A 22,821-nucleotide genomic window follows, 5' to 3' on the forward strand; every position below is an offset into this window, starting at 1 on the left:
TAAATGCACACACGGCGTATTTGCAACGTATTAATGGATTTTATCGTCCCGTAGAAATTTTCTGAAATTATTATTTTAGCGGGGGCATGACTCCTCCACTTCCCCAGCACAGCGATGTGCTCCTGATTGATTGACAGTTCAGAACTTTCAATCAAACAGTTCCTCCCTCCGCTGCTGCAAGCAGAGGCAGCATCAGAGGAGTTCAGGGTGACCAAATCTTATCCAAAGAGCTTGTAAGCGCTGCACTCCTCGCTCAACCAGCCACTTGAAAGACTGCAGAGATGCATGATAACCTAGTCCATTTCTGAAGGTGCATGGCTCCCGTGCATCCTGCCATTCCTCTAGCCGGGGACAGCGGTGCGCTCCTGATTGATGGTTCGGAACTGTCAATCAAACAGTTGTGCTGTCCGCTGCTGCAAGCAGAAGCAGTCTGGTCTGTGCAGCATCGGAGGAGTGAGCGGATGCAAAGAGCTTGTAGCGCTGCGCTCCTTACTCAACCAGCCACCACTTGAAAGACTGCAGAGGTGGACGGTAACCTAGGGAAGGAGCAGTAACTAGTGCAAATTAAAATCCCTTTGTTCTTGAAAACAAAGAGGATTTTTTTTTTAAGAACAAGTAATTGTTTTTACAAAGTTATCAGCAAATGTAACCTTTCATGGTGATGACACAACCCCTGTAGTTTATTTTATAAGAGTGAAATGTGCAGCAAACTTTGGGCATCATACATGTAAAACTTGCCGCGGATAAGCGGTAGACTCCATCGTGGAATTTATATTGGAAATTCTGTGCTCCACTCACAGCGCTGCAGCACAAGACCCTGTTGTTGAAATGCTGGGACCACCATCAACCAAATAGTTATGGCATACCCTATGTGTCTGACTTGAGAGCACCCCCTGAGGTCTAGATTTATGATCGTAGAGGTGTGTGAGCCCCGTCTGACCTGCGGTGGCGAAATGCATTCCGTCCTCACGTCCTCTATGACCACTTATGTCTGTAATGTCCTTTTATTTCAGAGGGAAGATTTGTCACCTCGCCATCAGGTGCACTTTACATCCTGGATGTCCAGAAGGAGGACGCCCTGTCTACATATCGGTGCATCACCAGACATCGCTATAGTGGAGAGACGCGGCAAAGCAACGGAGCGCGCCTCATAGTATCGGGTGAGTCTCAAAGCGAAACATTTGTGAAAAATGGCCCAGAAGTTTCACAACTTACTACACTTCTTTATTTCCTCCTGTCACGTACCTGCTTCTCAGCACGTGACTTGGGGTTGCGCCTGCAAGGTTAATCTATCTCCTCTCCCTCAGTCCAGCACTCAACCTCTGTCCTATGCTGTAATGGGAGCATAAATCACACGCCCTCACAGGCCATGCACCCCACTCATACACGCTGCCAACACTCACTGAACACATGGGCGATGAGTCCCGGAAATATTACTACTGCTGTCTGTTAATCATAAGGATCACACACATTAAGGCTATGGGTTCTTTTAGAGCATACAAGGTTGACTTATTAAAGTTTTAAGCTTTAATAGAAAAGGTACAATGCTTATAATAAAAAAGTATAAAAATATGGGAATAAAAAGTGACATACAAATATGCAAAAACAGTTAAAAGGGAGAAAAACTTAGATAAATATCGGACTGTGTGGTCTGGTACTCTGTCCCTGAGAGAGGGAGAAATATGGAATGGCCCACATCAGCTTTCTAGGCTGCCCCCACATGTGAACATCTTTCTTTGTGTGTAGGCCTAATTTATAGACTCAACCTGGAGGTCAAATGTCTAGACCAGCCTCTCATGTTAATATTATAATTGCTGGTTTGTGACTGGACCATGGCCACTCCACCAATGAATATATTATTTTCTCTGCAACTCTTTGTGTAAAGTTTCTCATAGATAGATAGTGTCAGGCTGTAATTGGCATCTCTCTTCAAAAGAGCCAGAAGGTGTGAAAGGCTTCCACTTCTGGTTCTTAGCAAGGCCCCCTGGCGAGATTGGAGACAGCAGACCGCCTTCTTAGGATAACACATGCTGTGACTCCTGTGCCACCTGCAGTGTCAGGACAGATGTTAAATTACTGCTAGTCATACATCCATACCTATACATATTTCACTACACCTCCACAGAGCCGGCAGAGTCCGTCCCCATTCTCTTGGACGGCTTCCAATCCCACGAGGTGTTTGTGGGGGAGAAAGTGGAGCTGCCATGCATTGCCTCAGGATACCCAAACCTGGCCTCTCGCTGGATCAAAGATGGCCGCCCTGTTCCCTCCGACAGTCGCTGGAGTAAGCGTAACACGGGTCTGAGTATGACAGAACTCCGTCTAGAAGACAGCGGGACCTACATCTGTGAAATCACCAACAGCTTTGGGTCTACGGAGGTCACCGGCACATTGACCATCATAGGTGAGAGGCGCCTTGTTGGTACACTGTCTGTCTGCCTTGAAGGGAATGTGTCATCTACCTTTTTTGCCATTTTAAAACCAGTGGTAAATATTTTTTTTCTAATATATTTAGTAATTTTTTTTATTTTTATTTTTTTCTGATTATAGATTTTTTAATTCTATTTTCTGTATATTATAATGGGGGTTTCCATTTTACATGTGCGCCCGGTAGTTATGTAGTTTGACATCCACATGGAGTATAGGGAGCAAAAGACTGGAAATGTTCATTGACTTCTCTTTGAGGATGTTGTGGATATGTTCTGTGATATGTGCAGAGGTCATTGTACAGGAGGAGGAGGTGAGCTGTGACATCACCTATTGTGTATGGTGGATCCTGTGTTATCTACTGTGTATAGAGGTGTTATCACTCACTGTACAGGAGGAGGAGGTGAGCTGTGACATTACCTATTGTGAATGGTGGATCCTGTATTATCTACTGTATATAGAGGTGTTATCACTCATTGTACAGGAAGAGGAGGTGAGCTGTGACATCACCTATTGTGAATGGTGAATCCTGTGTAATCTACTGTATATAGAGGTGTTATCAGTCATTGTACAGGAGGGGGTGAGTTGTGACATCACCTATTGTGAATGGTGGATCCTGTTATTTACTGTATATAAAGGTGTTATCTGTTGTGAATTCTGTGGCAGAGCTCCCTCCTGTGGTCACAAGTGGTACTTCGGCTGATTCTCTCTGTGAGCTTCCGTTGGTGGAGGAGAGTGGTACTGCGGCTTCTGAGTTTCCTTCCTCAGGTGATGTGGTGAAGTCGTTAAGTGCTGCTCTACTTAACTCCACCAAGTGCTTTGATCCTGGCCTCCAGTCAATGTTCTAGTATTGGACCTGTTTCCTCCTGGATCGTTCCTGTGGCCTGCTGCTCTGCATAGCTAAGTTCCACTTTGCTATTTTGTTTGCTGTTTTTTTCTGTCCAGCTTGTCTATTTGTTTTTTCTTGCTTGCTGGAAGCTCTGGGACGCAGAGGGTGCCTCCGGCTGCCTCTAGTGTGGTTGGAGAGGATTAGGGATTGCGGTCAACAGAGTTCCCACGTCTCAGAGCTCGTTCTATGTTTTTGGGTTATTGTCAGATCACTGTATGTGCTCTGACTTCTATGTCCATTGTGGTACTGAATTACCTCATCATAACAGTACTGGAGGCCAAAAGTACTAATGATTCTCAATAGAGGGAAAAAAGAAGTTCTGAGACCATTTTTTTTTCTCTGCACTGTGTTTTGCCTTTTTTTTCCCCTAGACATTTGGGTGGTTCAGGACACAGGTGTAGCGATGGACATTAAAGGTCTGTCTTCATGTGTGGATCAGCTCTCGGCAAGAGTACAAAAGATTCAAGACACTATTGATCAGAAATCTATGTTAGAACCAAGAATTCCTATTCCTGATTTGTTTTTTAGAGATAGAACTAAATTTCTGAGTTTCAAAAATAATTGTAAACTATTTCTGGCCTTGAAACCTCGCTCCTCTGGTGACCCAGTTCAACAAGTTTTGATCATTATTTCTTTTTTACGTGGCGACCCTCAGGACTGGGCATTTTCTCTTGCGCCAGGAGATCCTGCATTAAGTAATATCGATGCGTTTTTCCTGGCGCTCGGATTGCTGTACGATGAACCTAATTCAGTGGATCAGGCAGAGAAGAATTTGCTGGCTCTGTGTCAGGCTCAGGATGATATAGAGGTATATTGTCAGAAATTTAGAAAGTGGTCCGTACTCACTCAATGGAATGAAGGTGCGCTCACAGCTATTTTCAGAAAGGGTCTCTCTGAAGCCCTTAAGGATGTCATGGTGGGATTTCCTATGCCTGCTGGTTTGAATGAGTCTATGTCTTTGGCTATTCAGATCGGTCGACGCTTGCGTGAGCGTAAATCTGTGCACCATTTGGCGGTATTACCTGAGCTTAAACCTGAGCCTATGCAGTGCGATAGGACTTTGACCAGAGTTGAACGGCAAGAACACAGACGTCTGAATGGGCTGTGTTTCTACTGTGGTGATTCCACTCATGCTATCTCTGATTGTCCTAAGCGCACTAAGCGGTTCGCTAGGTCTGCCACCATTGGTACGGTACAGTCAAAATTTCTTTTGTCCGTTACCTTGATCTGCTCTTTGTCATCGTATTCTGTCATGGCATTTGTGGATTCAGGCGCTGCCCGGAATTTGATGGACTTGGAGTATGCCAGGCGTTGTGGGTTTTTCTTGGAGCCCTTGCAGTGTCCTATTCCATTGAGAGGAATTGATGCTACGCCTTTGGCCAAGAATAAGCCTCAGTACTGGACCCAGCTGACCATGTGCATGGCTCCTGCACATCAGGAGGTTATTCGCTTTCTGGTGTTGCATAATCTGCATGATGTGGTCGTGTTGGGGTTGCCATGGCTACAAGTCCATAATCCAGTATTAGATTGGAAATCCATGTCTGTGTCCAGCTGGGGTTGTAAGGGGGTACATGGTGATGTCCCATTTCTGACTATTTCGTCATCCACCCCTTCTGAGGTTCCAGAGTTCTTATCTGATTACCGGGATGTATTTGATGAGCCCAAGTCCGATACCCTACCTCCGCATAGGGATTGTGATTGTGCTATCGATTTGATTCCTGGTAGTAAATTCCCAAAAGGTCGACTGTTTAATTTGTCTGTGCCTGAGCACGCCGCTATGCGGAGTTATGTGAAGGAGTCCTTGGAGAAGGGGCATATTCGCCCATCATCGTCGCCATTAGGAGCAGGGTTCTTTTTTGTAGCCAAGAAGGATGGTTCGCTGAGACCTTGTATAGATTACCGCCTTCTAAATAAGATCACGGTTAAATTTCAGTACCCCTTGCCGTTGTTATCTGATTTGTTTGCTCGGATTAAGGGGGCCAGTTGGTTCACCAAGATAGATCTTCGTGGTGCGTATAATCTTGTGCGTATTAAGCGAGGCGATGAATGGATAACTGCATTTAATACGCCCGAGGGTCATTTTGAGTATCTAGTAATGCCATTCGGACTTGCCAATGCTCCATCAGTGTTTCAGTCCTTTATGCATGACATCTTCCGAGAGTGCCTGGATAAATTCCTGATTGTGTACTTGGATGACATTTTGATCTTCTCGGATGATTGGGAGTCTCATGTGAAGCAGGTCAGAACGGTGTTTCAGGTCCTGCGTGCTAATTCTTTGTTTGTGAAGGGATCAAAGTGTCTCTTTGGTGTTCAGAAGGTTTCATTTTTGGGGTTCATCTTTTCCCCTTCTACTATCGAGATGGACCCTGTTAAGGTCCAAGCCATCCATGATTGGACTCAGCCGACATCTCTGAAAAGTCTGCAAAAGTTCCTGGGCTTTGCTAATTTTTATCGTCGCTTCATCTGCAATTTTTCTAGTATTGCTAAACCATTGACCGATTTGACCAAGAAGGGTGCTGATGTGGTCAATTGGTCTTCTGCTGCTGTGGAAGCTTTTCAAGAGTTGAAGTGTCGTTTTTCTTCTGCCCCTGTGTTGTGTCAACCAGATGTTTAGCTTCCATTCCAGGTCGAGGTTGATGCTTCTGAGATTGGTGCGGGGGCTGTTTTGTCGCAGAGAAGTTCTGATGGCTCGGTGATGAAGCCATGTGCTTTCTTTTCCAGGAAGTTTTCGCCTGCTGAGCGAAATTATGATGTGGGCAATCGAGAGTTGCTGGCCATGAAGTGGGCATTCGAGGAGTGGCGTCATTGGCTTGAAGGAGCTAAGCATCGCGTGGTGGTCTTGACTGATCATAAGAACCTGACTTATCTCGAGTCTGCCAAGCGGTTGAATCCTAGACAGGCTCGTTGGTCGCTGTTTTTTGCCCGTTTTGACTTTGTGATTTCGTACCTTCCTGGCTCTAAAAATGTGAAGGCGGATGCTCTGTCTAGGAGTTTTGTGCCCGACTCTCCGGGTTTGTCTGAGCCGGCGGGTATCCTCAGAGGGAGTAATTGTGTCTGCCATCTCCCCTGATTTGCGGCGGGTGCTGCAAAAATTTCAGGCTAATAATCCTGATCGTTGCCCAGCGGAGAAACTGTTTGTCCCTGATAGGTGGACGAATAAAGTTATCTCTGAGGTTCATTGTTCGGTGTTGGCTGGTCATCCTGGAATCTTTGGTACCAGAGAGTTGGTGGCTAGATCCTTTTGGTGGCCATCTCTGTCGCGGGATGTGCGTTCTTTTGTGCAGTCCTGTGGGATTTGTGCTCGGGCTAAGCCCTGCTGTTCTCGTGCCAGTGCGTTGCTTTTGCCCTTGCCGGTCCCGAAGAGGCCTTGGACACATATCTCTATGGATTTTATTTCAGATCTTCCCGCCTCTCAAAAGATGTCAGTCATTTGGGTGGTCTGTGATCGCTTCTCTAAGATGGTCCATTTAGTACCCTTGTCTAAATTACCTTCCTCCTCTGATTTGGTGCCATTGTTCTTCCAGCATGTGGTTCGTTTACATGGCATTCCAGAGAATATCGTTTCTGACAGAGGTTCCCAGTTTGTTTCGAGGTTTTGGCGAGCCTTTTGTGGTAGGATGGGCATTGACTTGTCTTTTTCCTCGGCTTTCCATCCTCAGACTAATGGCCAGACCGAACGAACCAATCAGACCTTGGAAACATATCTGAGATGCTTTGTTTCCGCCGATCAGGATGACTGGGTGTCCTTTTTGCCTTTGGCTGAGTTCGCCCTTAATTATCGGGCCAGCTCGGCTACCTTGGTTTTGCCGTTTTTCTGCAACTCTGGGTTCCATCCTCGTTTCTCTTCAGGGCAGGTTGAGTCTTCGGACTGTCCTGGTGTGGATACTGTGGTGGACAGGTTGCAGCAGATTTTAACTCCTGTAGTGGACAATTTGACCTTGTCCCAGGAGAAGGCTCAACGTTTTGCTAATCGCAGACGCTGTGTGGGTCCCCGACTTCGTGTTGGGGATTTGGTTTGGTTATCTTCTCGTCATATTCCTATGAAGGTTTCCTCTCCTAAGTTTAAACCTCGTTTCATTGGTCCGTATAGGATTTCTGAGGTTCTTAATCCTGTGTCTTTTCGTCTGACCCTTCCAGATTCTTTTTCCATACATAACGTATTCCATAGGTCATTGTTGCGGAGATACGTGGCACCTATGGTTCCATCGGTTGATCCTCCTGCCCCGGTTTTGGTGGAGGGGGAGTTGGAGTATATTGTGGAGAAGATTTTGGATTCTCGTCTTTCAAGACGGAAACTCCAGTATCTGGTTAAGTGGAAGGGTTATGCTCGGGAAGATAATTCCTGGGTCTTTGCCTCTGATGTCCATGCTCCGGATCTTGTTCGTGCCTTTCTTATGGCTCATCCTGGTCGTCCTGGGGGCTCTGGTGAGGGTTCGGTGACCCCTCCTCAAGGGGGGGTACTGTTGTGAATTCTGTGGCAGAGCTCCCTCCTGTGGTCACAAGTGGTACTTCGGCTGATTCTCTCTGTGAGCTTCCGTTGGTGGAGGAGAGTGGTACTGCGGCTTCTGAGTTTCCTTCCTCAGGTGATGTGGTGAAGTCGTTAAGTGCTGCTCTACTTAACTCCACCTAGTGCTTTGATCCTGGCCTCCAGTCAATGTTCTAGTATTGGACCTGTTTCCTCCTGGATCGTTCCTGTGGCCTGCTGCTCTGCATAGCTAAGTTCCACTTTGCTATTTTGTTTGCTGTTTTTTTCTGTCCAGCTTGTCTATTTGTTTTTTCTTGCTTGCTGGAAGCTCTGGGACGCAGAGGGTGTACCTCCGTGCCGTTAGTTCGGTAAGGAGGGTCTTTTTGCCCCCTTTGCGTGGTTGTTTGTAGGGTTTTGTGTTGACCGCAAAGTTACCTTTCCTATCCTCGCTCTGTTTAGTAAGTCGGGCCTCACTTTGCTAAATCTATTTCATCTCTACGTTTGTCTTTTCATCTTAACTCACAGTCATTATATGTGGGGGCTGCCTTTTCCTTTGGGGTATTTCTCTGAGGCAAGGTAGGCTTATTTTCTATATTCAGGCTAGCTAGTTTCTCAGGCTGTGCCGAGTTGCATAGGGAGCGTTAGGCACAATCCACGGCTGCCTCTAGTGTGGTTGGAGAGGATTAGGGATTGCTGTCAACAGAGTTCCCACGTCTCAGAGCTCGTTCTATGTTTTTGGGTTATTGTCAGATCACTGTATGTGCTCTGACTTCTATGTCCATTGTGGTACTGAATTACCTCATCATAACAGTTATCACTCATTGTACAGCAGGAGGAGGTGAGCTGTGACATCACCTATTGTGAATGGTGGATCCTGTGTAATCTACTGTATATAGAGGTGTTATCAGTCATTGTACAGGAGGAGGTGAGCTGTGACATCACCTATTGTGAATGGTGGATCCTGTGTTATCTACTGTATATAGAGGTGTTATCAGTCATTGTACAGGAGGAGGAGGTGAGCTGTGATATCACCTATTGTGAATGATGGATCATGTGTTATCTATTGTATATAGAGGTATCAGTCACTGTACAGTACGGGAAGGAGGTGACCTGTGACATCACCTACTGTAAATGATCCTGTGTTATCTATATAAAGGTGTTATCTGTCATTGTAATCCTTCCTGTGATGATAATGAAATGACTGAAGAAATATTCTCTACAGAATAAGAAGTATCAGCCTAATATTAGGCTCAAAGTGAAAATTGTACGATTTCAAGATATTTTTTTGAAGTGAAATTAAAAAAAAAAAAAAATCCCCCTCCACCCCCAAAAATAAACCAGTGGGTCATTTTCTGATGACAAATTCCCCTATAATGGAAACCAGTATGTACTGGATATTTTATTTCTGGATACAGTACATGATGCTACCTGTCTAAGTGACATTCTACGTGTAACAACGCGTTTAGCCGCTTGACTTTAGGGCACATCACTGTGTCATTGCGTGTGAAGACTCCGGACGAGAAAACGCGCAGAAGTAGACAAGTGTGATATTGCTCAGTGGCATTTCCACAGAGCCGGGCAGATACTGTGCTATTTAGGGCAGGGGTTACTGCAAGAGGAGCTCACAGGTCGGGTTAAATGGAAATGTTCTTTGAAGGCTAAATGTGGGGAGATAAGATGATAACAGTTCTTAGAAGAAGGGATTGAAGAGGATTTTAAAATATGTTCATAGTTTTTGTTTTTTAATAGGATTTTTCACTTGATTTTTTTTTTTCTGAAAAATGGATCAGAGAGGTTAAAATTAATACAAGAGCTCATTCATTCCTCGATGATCTGCCTTTCCTGGCCCAGTTGTCGCTGATATTGGTCACCACTGCTGCCAGTGAATGACTGAGCCTTTATTTTTGGCCACTTTTACGGTGTTTAAAGAAACACGACCATCAAAGTTTTTATCCTCTTAATATATTGCAGTCATCATATTACACAGCACTGTGTACTTACAATTCCTAATTTTGCCCTTCTTCCCAGCTAATTCTTCTCTTTTCCATTATGTTTGACATCACATGATTAAAAACAGACTAGCTGAATCCTTCAAAGCTCCATCTAGAAACAGGAGGTAAATTTTCCCTGCATGAGTCATCAATAGAACTACAACTCTACATCACTGCAGAGTCCTTGGCAGCCCAGCTCCACCCTTTCTTCAACTCCTGATCCAGCTGCTCCGCTCCTCCCCCTACCAAGGACTTTACACTGATGTTGACTTGTAGTCCTAATGATGACTCATGTGGGGAAAAGAGACATCCTGTTTCTACATGGAGCTGAGAAGGATTCAGCTAGTGTGTTTTTAACCCCTTAATGACCGCCAATACGTCTTTTAACTGACCTGAGATAAAAGAGAAGAGCCTCCCCATACAGGTAACAATCCAGCATCTGTTGGTTGTACACTATAGCTGACAACTTGCTGTACCAGCCACGATCAGTATTTGCACCATCTAAATCTGTTTAACCCCTTAGATGCTGCTGTCAATAGTGACTACATCATTATAAATGGTTAACAGAGCGTGGGGGCTTCTTCTTTGTCCCAATTGGTACCCTCATATCATGATTTTGTTGTCCTGCTGTTTGCCATGGCAATTCATGGCCAAATAGCGGCTTTAGAGTCTGACGGCTGTAGTAATCTGTTTAGAAGTTAGAGACATTTAGGTGGTAAAAATACACATTTTCATTTCTGTCATACCACTTTGCATTAATTCCTGTAAAGCACCTGAAGGGTTAATAAACTACCTGACCGCAGTTTTTGATATGTCAGGGGGTGCTGTTTTTAAAATGGTATCACGTTTGTGGGTTTCCCAATATATGGGACCCCTAAAGTCACTTCAAACATGGATAAGTCCCTAAAAAAATAAATTTTGTAAATTTCTTTGAAAAAATGAAAAATTGCTGCTACATTTTTAAACCTCCTAAACTGCTAACAAAATAAAATAATATTTTACAAATGGTGCTGATGTAAAGCAGACATGTGGGAAATGCTATTTATTAATGGTTTGCTGTGGTATGACCATCTGGACTAAAGGGATAATCATTCAAATTTAGAAAATTGCTAATTTTTTAACATTTTTCTCAAATTTTTGATATTTTTTATAAATAAACACCAAAAATGTTGAACAAAATTTACCATTATCATAAAGTATAATGTGTCACGAAAAAACAGTCTCAAAATCACTGGGATTTGATGAAGCGTTGCAGAGTTATTACCACATAAAGTGACACTGGTCAGATTTAAAAAATTTGGCTCGGTCACTAAGGGGTTAATCATGTGATATCATTGACCTAATAGAAAAGAGAAGAATTATCTGGGTAGAAAGGCAAAATGAGCAATTGTAAGTGCACAGTGCTGTATAATATGATGACTGCAATATATTAAGGGGATACAAACTTTGATGGGAGCTGGAGAAGAGCTTTTTAAAAACAAGACCAGAAAGCACAGACCAGCGGGGACCAGGTAAGGGCTTGAACAGGAGCCATGGTGGATCAGTTGGGTTGAGTATCAATCCTTTTAGGAATAATTTTGATTGGTTGGAAAACTTTGTGAAGTTAATTTTAGAAGATTTAAAAAGGAAAAAAAACACTTTTGCAGATTTGTTTTTTTTTTTTTTACATTTGATAGTTAGAGATTTTCTCGTTTATAAAACTCATTACTCGGCAATTCTGAATTAATTGAAGGTATTTCCTTGTTTGAGATTTGCCATCGTGAGAGGTTACAAAAATTGTCTCTCTGGAGGACCTGCTCCGTCCTGCAGCATACAGGCAACCCATTAATATGAATGGACATTGTGTAATGCTTCAGTTTCCCTGCAGTGCCCCCGCAGGAGAAATGAACACATGCTGCCAGATTTTCCCACCACAGATTGCCATTGATTGCTAAAGGTTCTAGCATCAAAAAAGGCATTTGGGATCTGTTTATTGTCTAAAACGCAGAACTCCTTTAAGGAGGACGGGTGGCTCTCCGTACAAGTCTGCTTTAGTAAATACTTTTTTTTAAATTTCTTCCCATAACAGAAAAGCTCCGAGTGACTTTATCACCCAAGAAACTAAAAACGGGGATCGGCAGCACAGTTATCCTATCCTGTTCCATCAGCGGATCACCGGGCTACACTGTGAGATGGTACCGGAACACAGAACCCATCGAAGCCGATGAGTTCATCTCTATACGAGGGACCGATAACGAAACACTGGTCATCAGCAGTGCTCAAAAAATACACTCCGGAGCGTATCAATGTTTTGGAAGCCGGAAAATGCAAATTGTACAAGACTTTGCCATTGTGGTGCTAGAAGGTAAGTAAGACCTCTGTCTATAGAACAAGACCTAAGAGTAACACCAGTAATTGATATATTGCATATATTGTCTGCTCTTAAAGGGGATTTCCATAATTAGAACATATCCTCTATCAGTCCGAAAGGTGATAAGTGTCTGCACATCGGGCATCCAAGTGCTGGAACCTCTAACATTCACGAAAATGGAGGTCCTTCATCCCCTCTACATATGGAGCAGGAGCGCACAGTGACCCTACTCCATTCACTTTGTGAGTCCTCCAAATTTAGCAGAAATCAGGATCAGTTGCATAGAAGTTAATGGAAAGGTGGATGCGCATGCACAATACCAATCCAACCAGTAACTCGATACCATCCCTTGGTGATAGGTGATAATTAAGTCCTTTAAATTCATTGCTTGGAGATCAAAATTTCTTGCAATCACCAAATTCTACTGGTTGATCACTGATCTAAGAAGTCGCCTAAAATTGAATATGTATGGAGACCTAATGGCAGTCTCTCCATGGAAGATGTTTAGAGGAAAAAGGATTAGGCTGTTGGATTTCAACATGATTGATCCTTTTGCTCTCTGGAATGTGGGAAATTAGGATTCATTTTGTCTTCTCAGTCCCTATTTTATGCTCCAAATTTATCACATAGGCCTTTTACATTGAACCCACCTACTCCTACACATTTCAAGTGTCTGAGAAACTGAATAAAACCAGGCACTTAGATACATCTATCTCTAAATGCCACAAAATACTTACTTTTTGGCATAAAGCCCTTTCTGTCAGGGGTGTATATAAACCCCATCCGCATTTCACTAAAACAGAATCTCTTGCTAGACACTGTGTGCTGTCTGCTGATTCTCCGAGTTTGTTCATCACAACACCTCTAATTTGGTCTTGCACACCAACTTGTAAAGTTTGGCGCCCAAACAGGGATCGAACGAGTCATTGACAGAGTCGACAGACAGCAGCTTTTTCCCCTCCCCAGCTACACATGATTATGATTATTACACATTTATTACACATTTATGGGGGCTAGTCAGGAGAGGTAGCTGATGTCTTTCTTTTGTTTTCACAGATGGGACACCTCGCATAATTTCTTCATTCAGTGAAAAAGTCATGAACCCCGGGGAGCCCTTTTCACTCATGTGTTCTGCAAAAGGAGCTCCTCCACCCACCATAAGTTGGACCTTGGACGATGAAGCCATCCAGCGAGACTCAGGCCACCGCTCCAATCAATACACGGCTGCGGATGGTAGCACCATAAGCTACATGAACGTGAGCAGTCCACAGATTTTGGACGGGGGTGTGTACAGGTGTTCCGCTCGCAACTCTGTGGGGACTGCAGAATACCAAGCTCGAATAAACGTAAGAGGTGCCTGTCCTACTTCTACATATCAGAATAGGGTCTGTGATGCCTCCTTGGGCGTGTTACCTGGGCACCCTCTGTCTTCTCACTTCTTTTTCACTCTTTTCCTCCAACATCCCATCTCGTATACTCTACCTTCATCTTGGGGCTCATGCACATGGAAGAAGCATACGTGGCGGTGGGCAGAGACTCCCAGCCACTGCGGGCATCCGTACTGGTACCCACAGGTGGTTCACGTATAGAGAAAATCTCCCCAAGAGACCAAGCTTCCAAGGCAGAAAACCAACCTGTCCAAGGAAACAGACTAATGTGTGACCTTGGAGGCACACAGTAGTAGAGATCCATGTACCGTTTGGAAGTCCTATGCCCTTACTATCCATGACATGACTGTGTGCATGAGCCTTTAAGCTGTGTTTCTTTTTCTTTTTTATTTCAATCCCAATTATTTTCTTCGTCTTTCTTCCTATTCTTAAAATATATTTGTTGTTTGATATCCAACACACAAATTAATTTATTAAAAAAAAGTTAATGCATCAGCTGACAACTCAAATCAGCCAATTACCCAAACACAATATTTTAAGGGTAACTAAACTCTTCTATATTTATTGATCAGTTCTATCTGGTTAGTAGTGATGATTATTGGGGCTTAGTCCGGACACTCCCACCAATTCCTCAAACTTAAGCTTATACCTAAGATAACGGCCAACAGTTATCTTTCCTGACTGCTCCATAAACAGTGGCGGAACTAGTGTCCAATGGGCCCCAATTCAAAATTAGGACCTGAGTCCCCACATGCACATTTGTCAGATGTATTGACCCTTGTAGCATTCCATATCCTGTGAAGAAATATGTGTTCGCACTCTCATGTAACAATTTCTCCCATCCTGTAATAATGTCCCCGATCCTGGCTCCTTCCTGTAATAATATCCCCGATCTTGGTCCCTTCCTGTAATAATGTCCCTGATCTTGGCCCCTTCCTATAATAATGTCCCTTCTCTGCCTACAGAAGAAAAGGATCAGCGAAAATAAATTCAAACCTGTTGATTCTGATCTTCCCCAACATCATCTGTTGGGGCTTAGAATCAGGAGACCCCCACACACAACCATTCCATGTGTAAGGGGGGCTTTAAAAGTGTAACCGTCGCTTTAATTTTTATTTCAGAAATCAATAATAAACTTGAAAATCAGCAACTTTGTAATTTATCTCATCAGAGAAATCCGCTTCATTCTCTTCCTGAACTGATCTTTCACTCTCAAGGGGTAAAATCTGTATTCAATGATGACAGATTGTTACATTACTGAGAGTGGATTGTAAAACCACCAACTGTCCTTTCGTCTTCTGGAGAGGGGATGAACTAGAGGCAGAACAGTTACAGTTCTCCATAGAACTTTATAAGCACCAACTGTCATCTCATATCTCATTAATGGGAAATTCTGTAATTAATGAAGGCACATTTTACACGTGAATTGATAATGAACGATCAGTCCTGGACGAGAGAAGCAGATCTCTCTGATAAGATAAATTGCAAAGTTTCTTATTTTGATATGTACTGTTGATATATGAAATAATAAATAAATATAGTTGGTTACTCTAAGGGGTCGGAGCACTCGGGTCATTATTGAGCAGAGAGGTGTTTCTGCTCAGAATAAAGTCTCTTGGTCCAGATACCGCTCAAGAATAAGCTAAGACCCTTTGTCTCTTGGTTTGTGCAGTCAGTGGGGGTCTCGGGACTCGGACCACCACCCATAAACATTACTAAACAAAACTGTTTAAAAGTTGACTTGCCCTTTCATTACTGCCAAGTTTCCTTACAGTCAGCATCCTGCCTTGTAAGAGTCACATAACTGGTCAGGGTAAATTAGTATCGGTACTTTAGCCCCCCGGTATCACTTCTGCATTTGTTATTACCACTATACTACATACCGGAGATTTACAATTCACCATTTGCAATCAATCGCTCCTTCCAATCTGCAAGCAATTATCCGGCTTGGAGTCTATCCGTTTCTAAAAGGCCGCGTCCGCCTGCGCTTTCCTGGGACTTGAGTGATTGATGGTACTGATGTGTTGCCCGTGAGGATGCCAGATTTGAATATTTATACATATTTTATAAGTAAATGAATTAATTAGTGAACTGGTGCACAGGTCACATAAAGTAAGGAAAAAACCATCTCTGATAATTGGACGATCGTGCCGTGCCTGCGTATTGTTCAGGTGCTGGAGGGGAAAAAAGGGGGCCAGAAATACCCCTGGACTATTAATGGGAGGGGTCTCTAGTAATTTCATTGTGCCCATGCACCTTCGAAAGCTATCATATGGGCTTTAAAGGGGGAAAAGGGAGAAAGCCGCTGTCTGACTTCTCTGGCTTTCCTTGGCCACCTCTGTGGACAGTTTTTTTTACTTAAATATAAGTATTTAGAACTAAAATATTTGTTTGCAGTTTGGTTCCATTAAACATTTTGCATAGTTTTTGGCTTTTACAGGATTCCTGTTTCTCTGCACATTCAGTTTTCGTCGGTTCTATCGTCATAAATCACCTGGGCAAAAAAGAAAAGATAGGCGTTAGAAATTCCCTCATTGGAACATTAGAATGAGCCCGCTAAAGGATTTTCAGTTAACTCATTCTGCAGCCAGCAATTAAAATCCCCTAACGTCACCCGTAGATGAGTCGGGAAGCCCCTAACACATCAGAACTAGTGGGCTCTGCCATTTTTATCCCAATTTGCTATTTGATTGGCAGCTCTCCACTATAAGGAAGAAAACCATTCCTAGCGCTATCTATTGGGTAGCTCCTGTGTTTCATCAGTAAAGAGACCGTTTCAGCCATTTCTGGAGGGGAGCTAATTTGCATACTTTTTTCCCATAGAGCATTGCCTGTCAGACTCCATACTTCTGCTGCTTCTCTGTTAATGAGAAGCAATATCCCCCAGAGCTAATTTTTGAAAGAAGCCGTTCTAGAAAATATTCTGCTTCTATGGAAAAATTGCTTCACAGCTGGGTGACCAGACTGACAACGAACGTGATGTTCTATGGTTTATACTTCATCAACGTTTGATTTCTTAATACATTCAGTGGAGACCGAGCACAACCATGGCCAGGTGGAAAAAGAAACAGTATAAGGTGCTGGTCAGCGCCATAGTGTGTGCAATAAATGGCAATACACTGACTATATACAGGAAGGACCATTCAGTGCAAATAAAATCCTGTGGAGCGTATTTTACTTAACTATATAAAAATGCTAAAAATCATATTTGTATTACAGATCTGACGGCTGCAGTCCTTGCAGAGGAAGGCTGTGGTCCTTGCAGGGGAAGGCTGTGGTCCTTGCAGGGGAAGGCTGTGGTCCTTGCAGGGGAAGGCTGTGGTCCTTGCAGTGAAAGCCTGTGGTCCTTGCAGTGGAAGGCTGTGGTCCTTGCAGTGGAAGGCTGTGGTCCTTGCAGTGGAAGGCTGTGGTCCTTGCAGTGGAAGGCTGTGGTCCTTGCAGTGGAAGGCTGTGGTCCTTGCAGGGGAAGGCTGTGGTCCTTGCAGGTAACGGCTGTGGTCCTTGCAGGGGAAGGCTGTGGTCCTTGCAGGGGAAGGCTGTGGCCCTTGCAGGGGAAGGCTGTGGCCCTTGCAGGGGAAGGCTGTGGTCCTTGCAGGGGAAGGCTGTGGTCCTTGCAGGGGAAGGCTGTGGTCCTTGCAGTGTGAAGGCAGTGGTCCTTGCAGTGGAAGGCAGTGGTCCTTGCAGTGGAAGGCAGTGGTCCTTGCAGTGGAAGGCAGTGGTCCTTGCAGTGGAAGGCAGTGGTCCTTGCAGTGGAAGGCTGTGGTCCTTGCAGTGGAAGGCTGTGGTCCTTGCAGTGGAAGGCTGTGGTCCTTGCAGTGGAAGGCTGTGGTCCTTGCAGTGGAAGGCTGTGGTCCTTGCAGTGGAAGGCTGTGGTCCTTGCAGTGGAAGGCTGTGGTCCTTGCAGTGGAAGGCTGTGGTCCTTGCAGTGGAAGGCTGTGGTCCTTGCAGTGGAAGGCTGTGGTCCTTGCAGGGGAAGGCTGTGGTCCTTGCAGGGGAAGGCTGTGGTCCTTGCAGTGGAAGGCTGTGGTCCTTGCAGTGGAAGGCTGTGGTCCTTGCAGTGGAAGGCTGTAGTACTTGCAGGGGACGGCTGTGGTCCTTGCAGTGGAAGGCTGTGGTCCTTGCAGTGGAAGGCTGTGGTCCTTGCAGGGGAAGGCTGTGGTCCTTGCAGGGGAAGGCTGTGGTCCTTGCAGGGGAAGGCTGTGGTCCTTGCAGGGGAAGGCTGTGGTCCTTGCAGGGGAAGGCTGTGGTCCTTGCAAGGGAAGGCTGTGGTCTTTGCAGGGGACGGCTGTAGTACTTGCAGGGGAAGGCTGTGGTCCTTGCAGGTAACGGCTGTAGTACTTGCAGGGGATGGCTGTAATAAGATTTGAGGTGATCATAAATAATCTTAGAAGATGATTCAGGAGAAAGGAGATAAGGGTTACAAATTCTGCCACCAGAATGAGCTCCTTCTGCAGTTTATGTACTGTCACACATAGAGGCTGTAGAAACCAAATGGTCTAAATTCAGAATGGACTAGATATCAATAACCTTTCATAGGGAGTCACAGCGCAGGGTGACCGGTCACACTAAGACCAGGCGCTCGGTGCACCCTCGGCGTGGCCAAACATTTCATTGCACCTTCCCACCTGCTTGTTCCCCCTCTATCCTCTCCTTTGCTTGACAGCTCTGGCTTACTAGATCCAGAATAGGGCAGAGATAGATGACTACTGGCCACACTTTTGTGTTAAGTTGATCATTACCCCGAGAAATAAAAGTACCGCTCTGATTTTTACTTTCCCGCTTGAGAACCGTAAAAGCCTCCCAGACTATGTATCAGCTAATTTGCAGCCTGCAATCAGATCTCTGGGTGATCCACGTTGCCGATCCTTCACATCACATTTTCATTAGCGACCATAAATCTGCCGCGCTGCTTACAATCATAAATATCTCATTGTTTACCGAGCGTCTGCTCGCCGCACGTCGGCTTACTCCGGTGCCGGCCATCATTGACCTACAAATTGATATTTTGCAAATCGTTTTGGCAACATTCCTCTTTACTTTGCATAATGAATGGGTTAACTCGGTCCTCCGGAAGATCTCATTTCCACCTTTTAGAAGCCTTTTTGCCCGGTGACCTCTATTAATTACGGAATCACTTTTAAGAGTCAGGTATCTGGTTGCCATAGAAGTCGTTATTGCAGCGGTGATACATTCATGAAGTCACATTGTTTCCTTTGCTGCAGATGTCACCATTTTCTTAGTATTGTTACATCAGTATGGCATTATACACACCCCAGGTACACCAGACCAGACAGTTTTTTTTGGCAGATTTACCCCTCCTCTGCAGAGAAACACTGAAGTAACAAAACATGAAGCCTCTGAACCCCCCAGTTTTGCAGGAAGAAAGCTGCCTATTTTCACAAAAATTGCCTTCGTTGGCCGTTTGTTGTGCAAATCGTGCAGATGCTTTGAAACGGCGCCAGGAAAACCCGAGCTTTTGATAAATATCCCTTCAGTCCCCCCCCTCGTCTGTTACTGTTAGGTGGTCCCAAAAGTCAAGAGAATAAAGAGCCACGCTTACACTTGTAGGGAAATAACGTATTATGGCTGCCCGGGAACCTTTGCCGGTCATTACTTTACTTATCTGACATTATGGAGATGTATGGCATCTGAGCTGCCATGTGCACAGGACGGAGTATCCAAAAATTGCAAGATTGCTGTTATTTCCCATGTAGTTCAGCCATCAGGTGTCTGGGAGAGCAGGCGAAGACGTTTTATCCATCATTGGTCTGATTGCCGCATTCATAGACTAAGCGCTTAATGGTGGCTGTCCGGTGAAAACAAGTTATCGCCTGTCTGCAGGACAGTCGGCAGGGTCCGACCGCTGGGATTCATGCCAAACGGGGTGCTTTTGTTCCCTTTAGAATGGAGCATCCAAATAGCTGCTCCATTGATTCTCAGAAAAACCCAACCACAGTTTTCTGTAGCCTCATAGGAAAAAAGTGGAGCATGCCTTATGCTACGTGTCACAACTCTGTTGTTGGGAGTCCCGGGACCAGAGGCTCCTTCCCTGTCCCTAATGCTAGGGGCGCCCTAGCTCGCACTGTTCCCAGATTACTTCTGATGGTGAAGACGCCGGGGCCACGTACATTGCTTTAGCTCCTGAATCCTCACTCACTTTACCCTTCCCCAACCCAGGGGAGAGGGGAGTAATAGAGTAAGGGTACCATCACACTAAGCGATGCTGCAGCGATACCGACAACGATTTCGATCGCTGCAGCGTCGCTGGAGAGCTGTCACACAGACAGCTCTCCAGCGACCAACGATCCCGAGGTCCCCGGTAACCAGGGTAAACATCGGGTTACTAAGCGCAGGGCCGCGCATAGTAACCCGATGTTTACCCTGGTTACCAGCGTAAACGTTAAAAAAAAAAAAACACTACATACTTACCTTCAGCTGTCTGTCCTCCGGCGCTCTGCTTTCCTCTGCACTGTCAGCGCCGGTCAGCCGGAAAGCAGAGCGGTGACGTCACCGCTCTGCTTTCTGGCTGGCCGGCGCTGACACAGAATGCAGGAGGAGTGCAGAGAAGCAGAGCGCCGGGGACAGACAGCTGAAGGTAAGTATGTAGTGTTTGTTGTTTAACGTTTACGCTGGTAACCAGGGTAAACATCGGGTTACTAAGCGCGGCCCTGCGCTTAGTAACCCGATGTTTACCCTGGTTACCAGTGAAGACATCGCTGGAAGTCCAGCGACGAAATAAAGTTCTGGACTTTCCTCAGCGACCAACGATCTCCCAGCAGGGGCCTGATCGTTGGTCGCTGTCACGCATAACGATTTCCTTAACGATATCGTTGCTACGTCACAAAAACCAACGATATCGTTAACGATATCGTTATATGTGACGGTACCTTAATAGTGTACTGGAATACACCAACCAGACTGACAAGGTAATACGAACAGGGATAAAGGAAAATATCGATCATACAAATATACACACATATACAGGTCCTTCTCAAAAAATTAGCATATAGTGTTAAATTTCATTATTTACCATAATGTAATGATTACAATTAAACTTTCATATATTATAGATTCATTATCCACCAACTGAAATTTGTCAGGTCTTTTATTGTTTTAATACTGATGATTTTGGCATACAACTCCTGATAACCCAAAAAACCTGTCTCAATAAATTAGCATATTTCACCCATCCAATCAAATAAAAGTGTTTTTTAATAACAAACAAAAAAACCAACAAATAATAATGTTCAGTTATGCACTCAATACTTGGTCGGGAATCCTTTGGCAGAAATGACTGCTTCAATGCGGCGTGGCATGGAGGCAATCAGCCTGTGACACTGCTGAGATGTTATGGAGGCCCAGGATGCTTCAATAGCGGCCTTAAGCTCATCCAGAGTGTTGGGTCTTGCGTCTCTCAACTTTCTCTTCACAATATCCCACAGATTCTCTATGGGGTTCAGGTCAGGAGAGTTGGCAGGCCAATTGAGCACAGTAATACCATGGTCAGTAAACCATTTACCAGTGGTTTTGGCACTGTGAGCAGGTGCCAGGTCGTGCTGAAAAATGAAATCTTCATCTCCATAAAGCATTTCAGCCGATGGAAGCATGAAGTGCTCCAAAATCTCCTGATAGCTAGCTGCATTGACCCTGCCCTTGATGAAACACAGTGGACCAACACCAGCAGCTGACATGGCACCCCACACCATCACTGACTGTGGGTACTTGACACTGGACTTCAGGCATTTTGGCATTTCCTTCTCCCCAGTCTTCCTCCAGACTCTGGCACCTTGATTTCCGAATGACATGCAAAATTTGCTTTCATCAGAAAAAAGTACTTGGGACCACTTAGCAACAGTCCAGTGCTGCTTCTCTGTAGCTCAAAAGTGGCTTTACCTGGGGAATGCGGCACCTGTAGCCCATTTCCTGCACACGCCTGTGCACGGTGGCTCTGGATGTTTCCACACCAGACTCAGTCCACTGCTTCCTCAGGTTCCCCAAGGTCTGGAATCGGTCCTTCTCCACAATCTTCCTCAGGGTCCGGTCTCCTCTTCTCGTTGTACAGCGTTTTCTGCCACATTGTTTCCTTCCAACAGACTTACCATTGAGGTGCCTTGATACAGCACTCTGGGAACAGCCTACTTGTTGAGAAATTTCTTTCTGGGTCTTACCCTCTTGCTTGAGGGTGTCAATGATGGCCTTCTTGACATCTGTCAGGTCGCTAGTCTTACCCATGATGGGGGTTTTGAGTAATGAACCAGGCAGGGAGTTTATAAAAGCCTCAGGTATCTTTTGCATGTGTTTAGAGTTAATTAGTTGATTCAGAAGATTAGGGTAATGGGTCATTTAGAGAACCTTTTCTTGATATGCTAATTTATTGAGACAGGTTTTTTGGGTTATCAGGAGTTGTATGCCAAAATCATCAGTATTAAAACAATAAAAGACCTGACAAATTTCAGTTGGTGGATAATGAATCTATAATATATGAAAGTTTAATTGTAATCATTACATTATGGTAAATAATGAAATTTAACACTATATGCTAATTTTTTGAGAAGGACCTGTACAACAGAGATAAACACTGGGAAGCGGAGGATGGTGTTAAACCAAAGTAGGAGAAGAAAGGGAATTATCACACAATAAGAACCTAGAAACAGTCACATATAAATCCACCAAATGCCTTCTCCAATAACAACCTACAGCCATGCAGCATAAGCTAATTCTGACAATGAGTGCTAGTCAGGGTCCAGATTATATAGGAGATGGGAGTGGCTAACAGTGAACAGCTGAGAACCTTAATGCAGGAAAGCTTCCAGGAGCTCTCAACTGAGCAGATTAACCACTGGTAAAAGAAACTTACACCGTTCAATAAGAAGGTGAAGTGCTTCTAATCAGTGCAGGAGTAGGAGAAATTGGAAGCTGTGGTCTTCTGGCTGCTTTCTGTCTCTGTAAACCCATGTCGCTGCGCCTGTCTAACAAGGATAATAGTGCCCCGTTCAATAAGGTTTTCTGCAAATTGATGGCTGCGTAACAAGTTAACTGAGAATCGGTCACTGAGCTCGTTCTAAAGTGAGTTTGTAACTCTTTTATCTGTCTTTTTGTAGACTCTTCTCTGCCCATTTATGACCACATCAAAGTTTAGCTCAACTTTGTATAAAATAGCCTGGCTTGTAGAGATCCGTTAACCAGATGGAAACAAAAGGTTTCCCTATATCCTCTATCAGACTTCCAGTTATGTCACAATTTTTTTTCAGATTTCAAATTATTTAGAGGATTATTGTACAGGACAAGGGTCTTCCACCTCAACGCAACAA

General features: G+C 44.5%; 1 protein-coding gene across 1 annotated transcript in view; it reads left to right on the forward strand.

Moving 5' to 3' along the window:
- Positions 1 to 22,821, forward strand: part of DSCAML1 (DS cell adhesion molecule like 1) — a 232,662-nt gene that overhangs the window by 166,303 nt on the left and 43,538 nt on the right. Inside the window, exons 4-7 of the mRNA XM_069741278.1 lie at positions 1,014 to 1,160; positions 2,126 to 2,404; positions 11,841 to 12,116; positions 13,179 to 13,475. Coding sequence (XP_069597379.1) covers positions 1,014 to 1,160; positions 2,126 to 2,404; positions 11,841 to 12,116; positions 13,179 to 13,475 — 999 coding nt within the window. The remainder of the gene's footprint in view (positions 1 to 1,013; positions 1,161 to 2,125; positions 2,405 to 11,840; positions 12,117 to 13,178; positions 13,476 to 22,821) is intronic.

This window comes from Ranitomeya imitator, chromosome 10, assembly GCF_032444005.1.
Source record: "Ranitomeya imitator isolate aRanImi1 chromosome 10, aRanImi1.pri, whole genome shotgun sequence".
In the NCBI taxonomy this organism is placed as follows: Eukaryota; Metazoa; Chordata; class Amphibia; order Anura; family Dendrobatidae; genus Ranitomeya; species Ranitomeya imitator.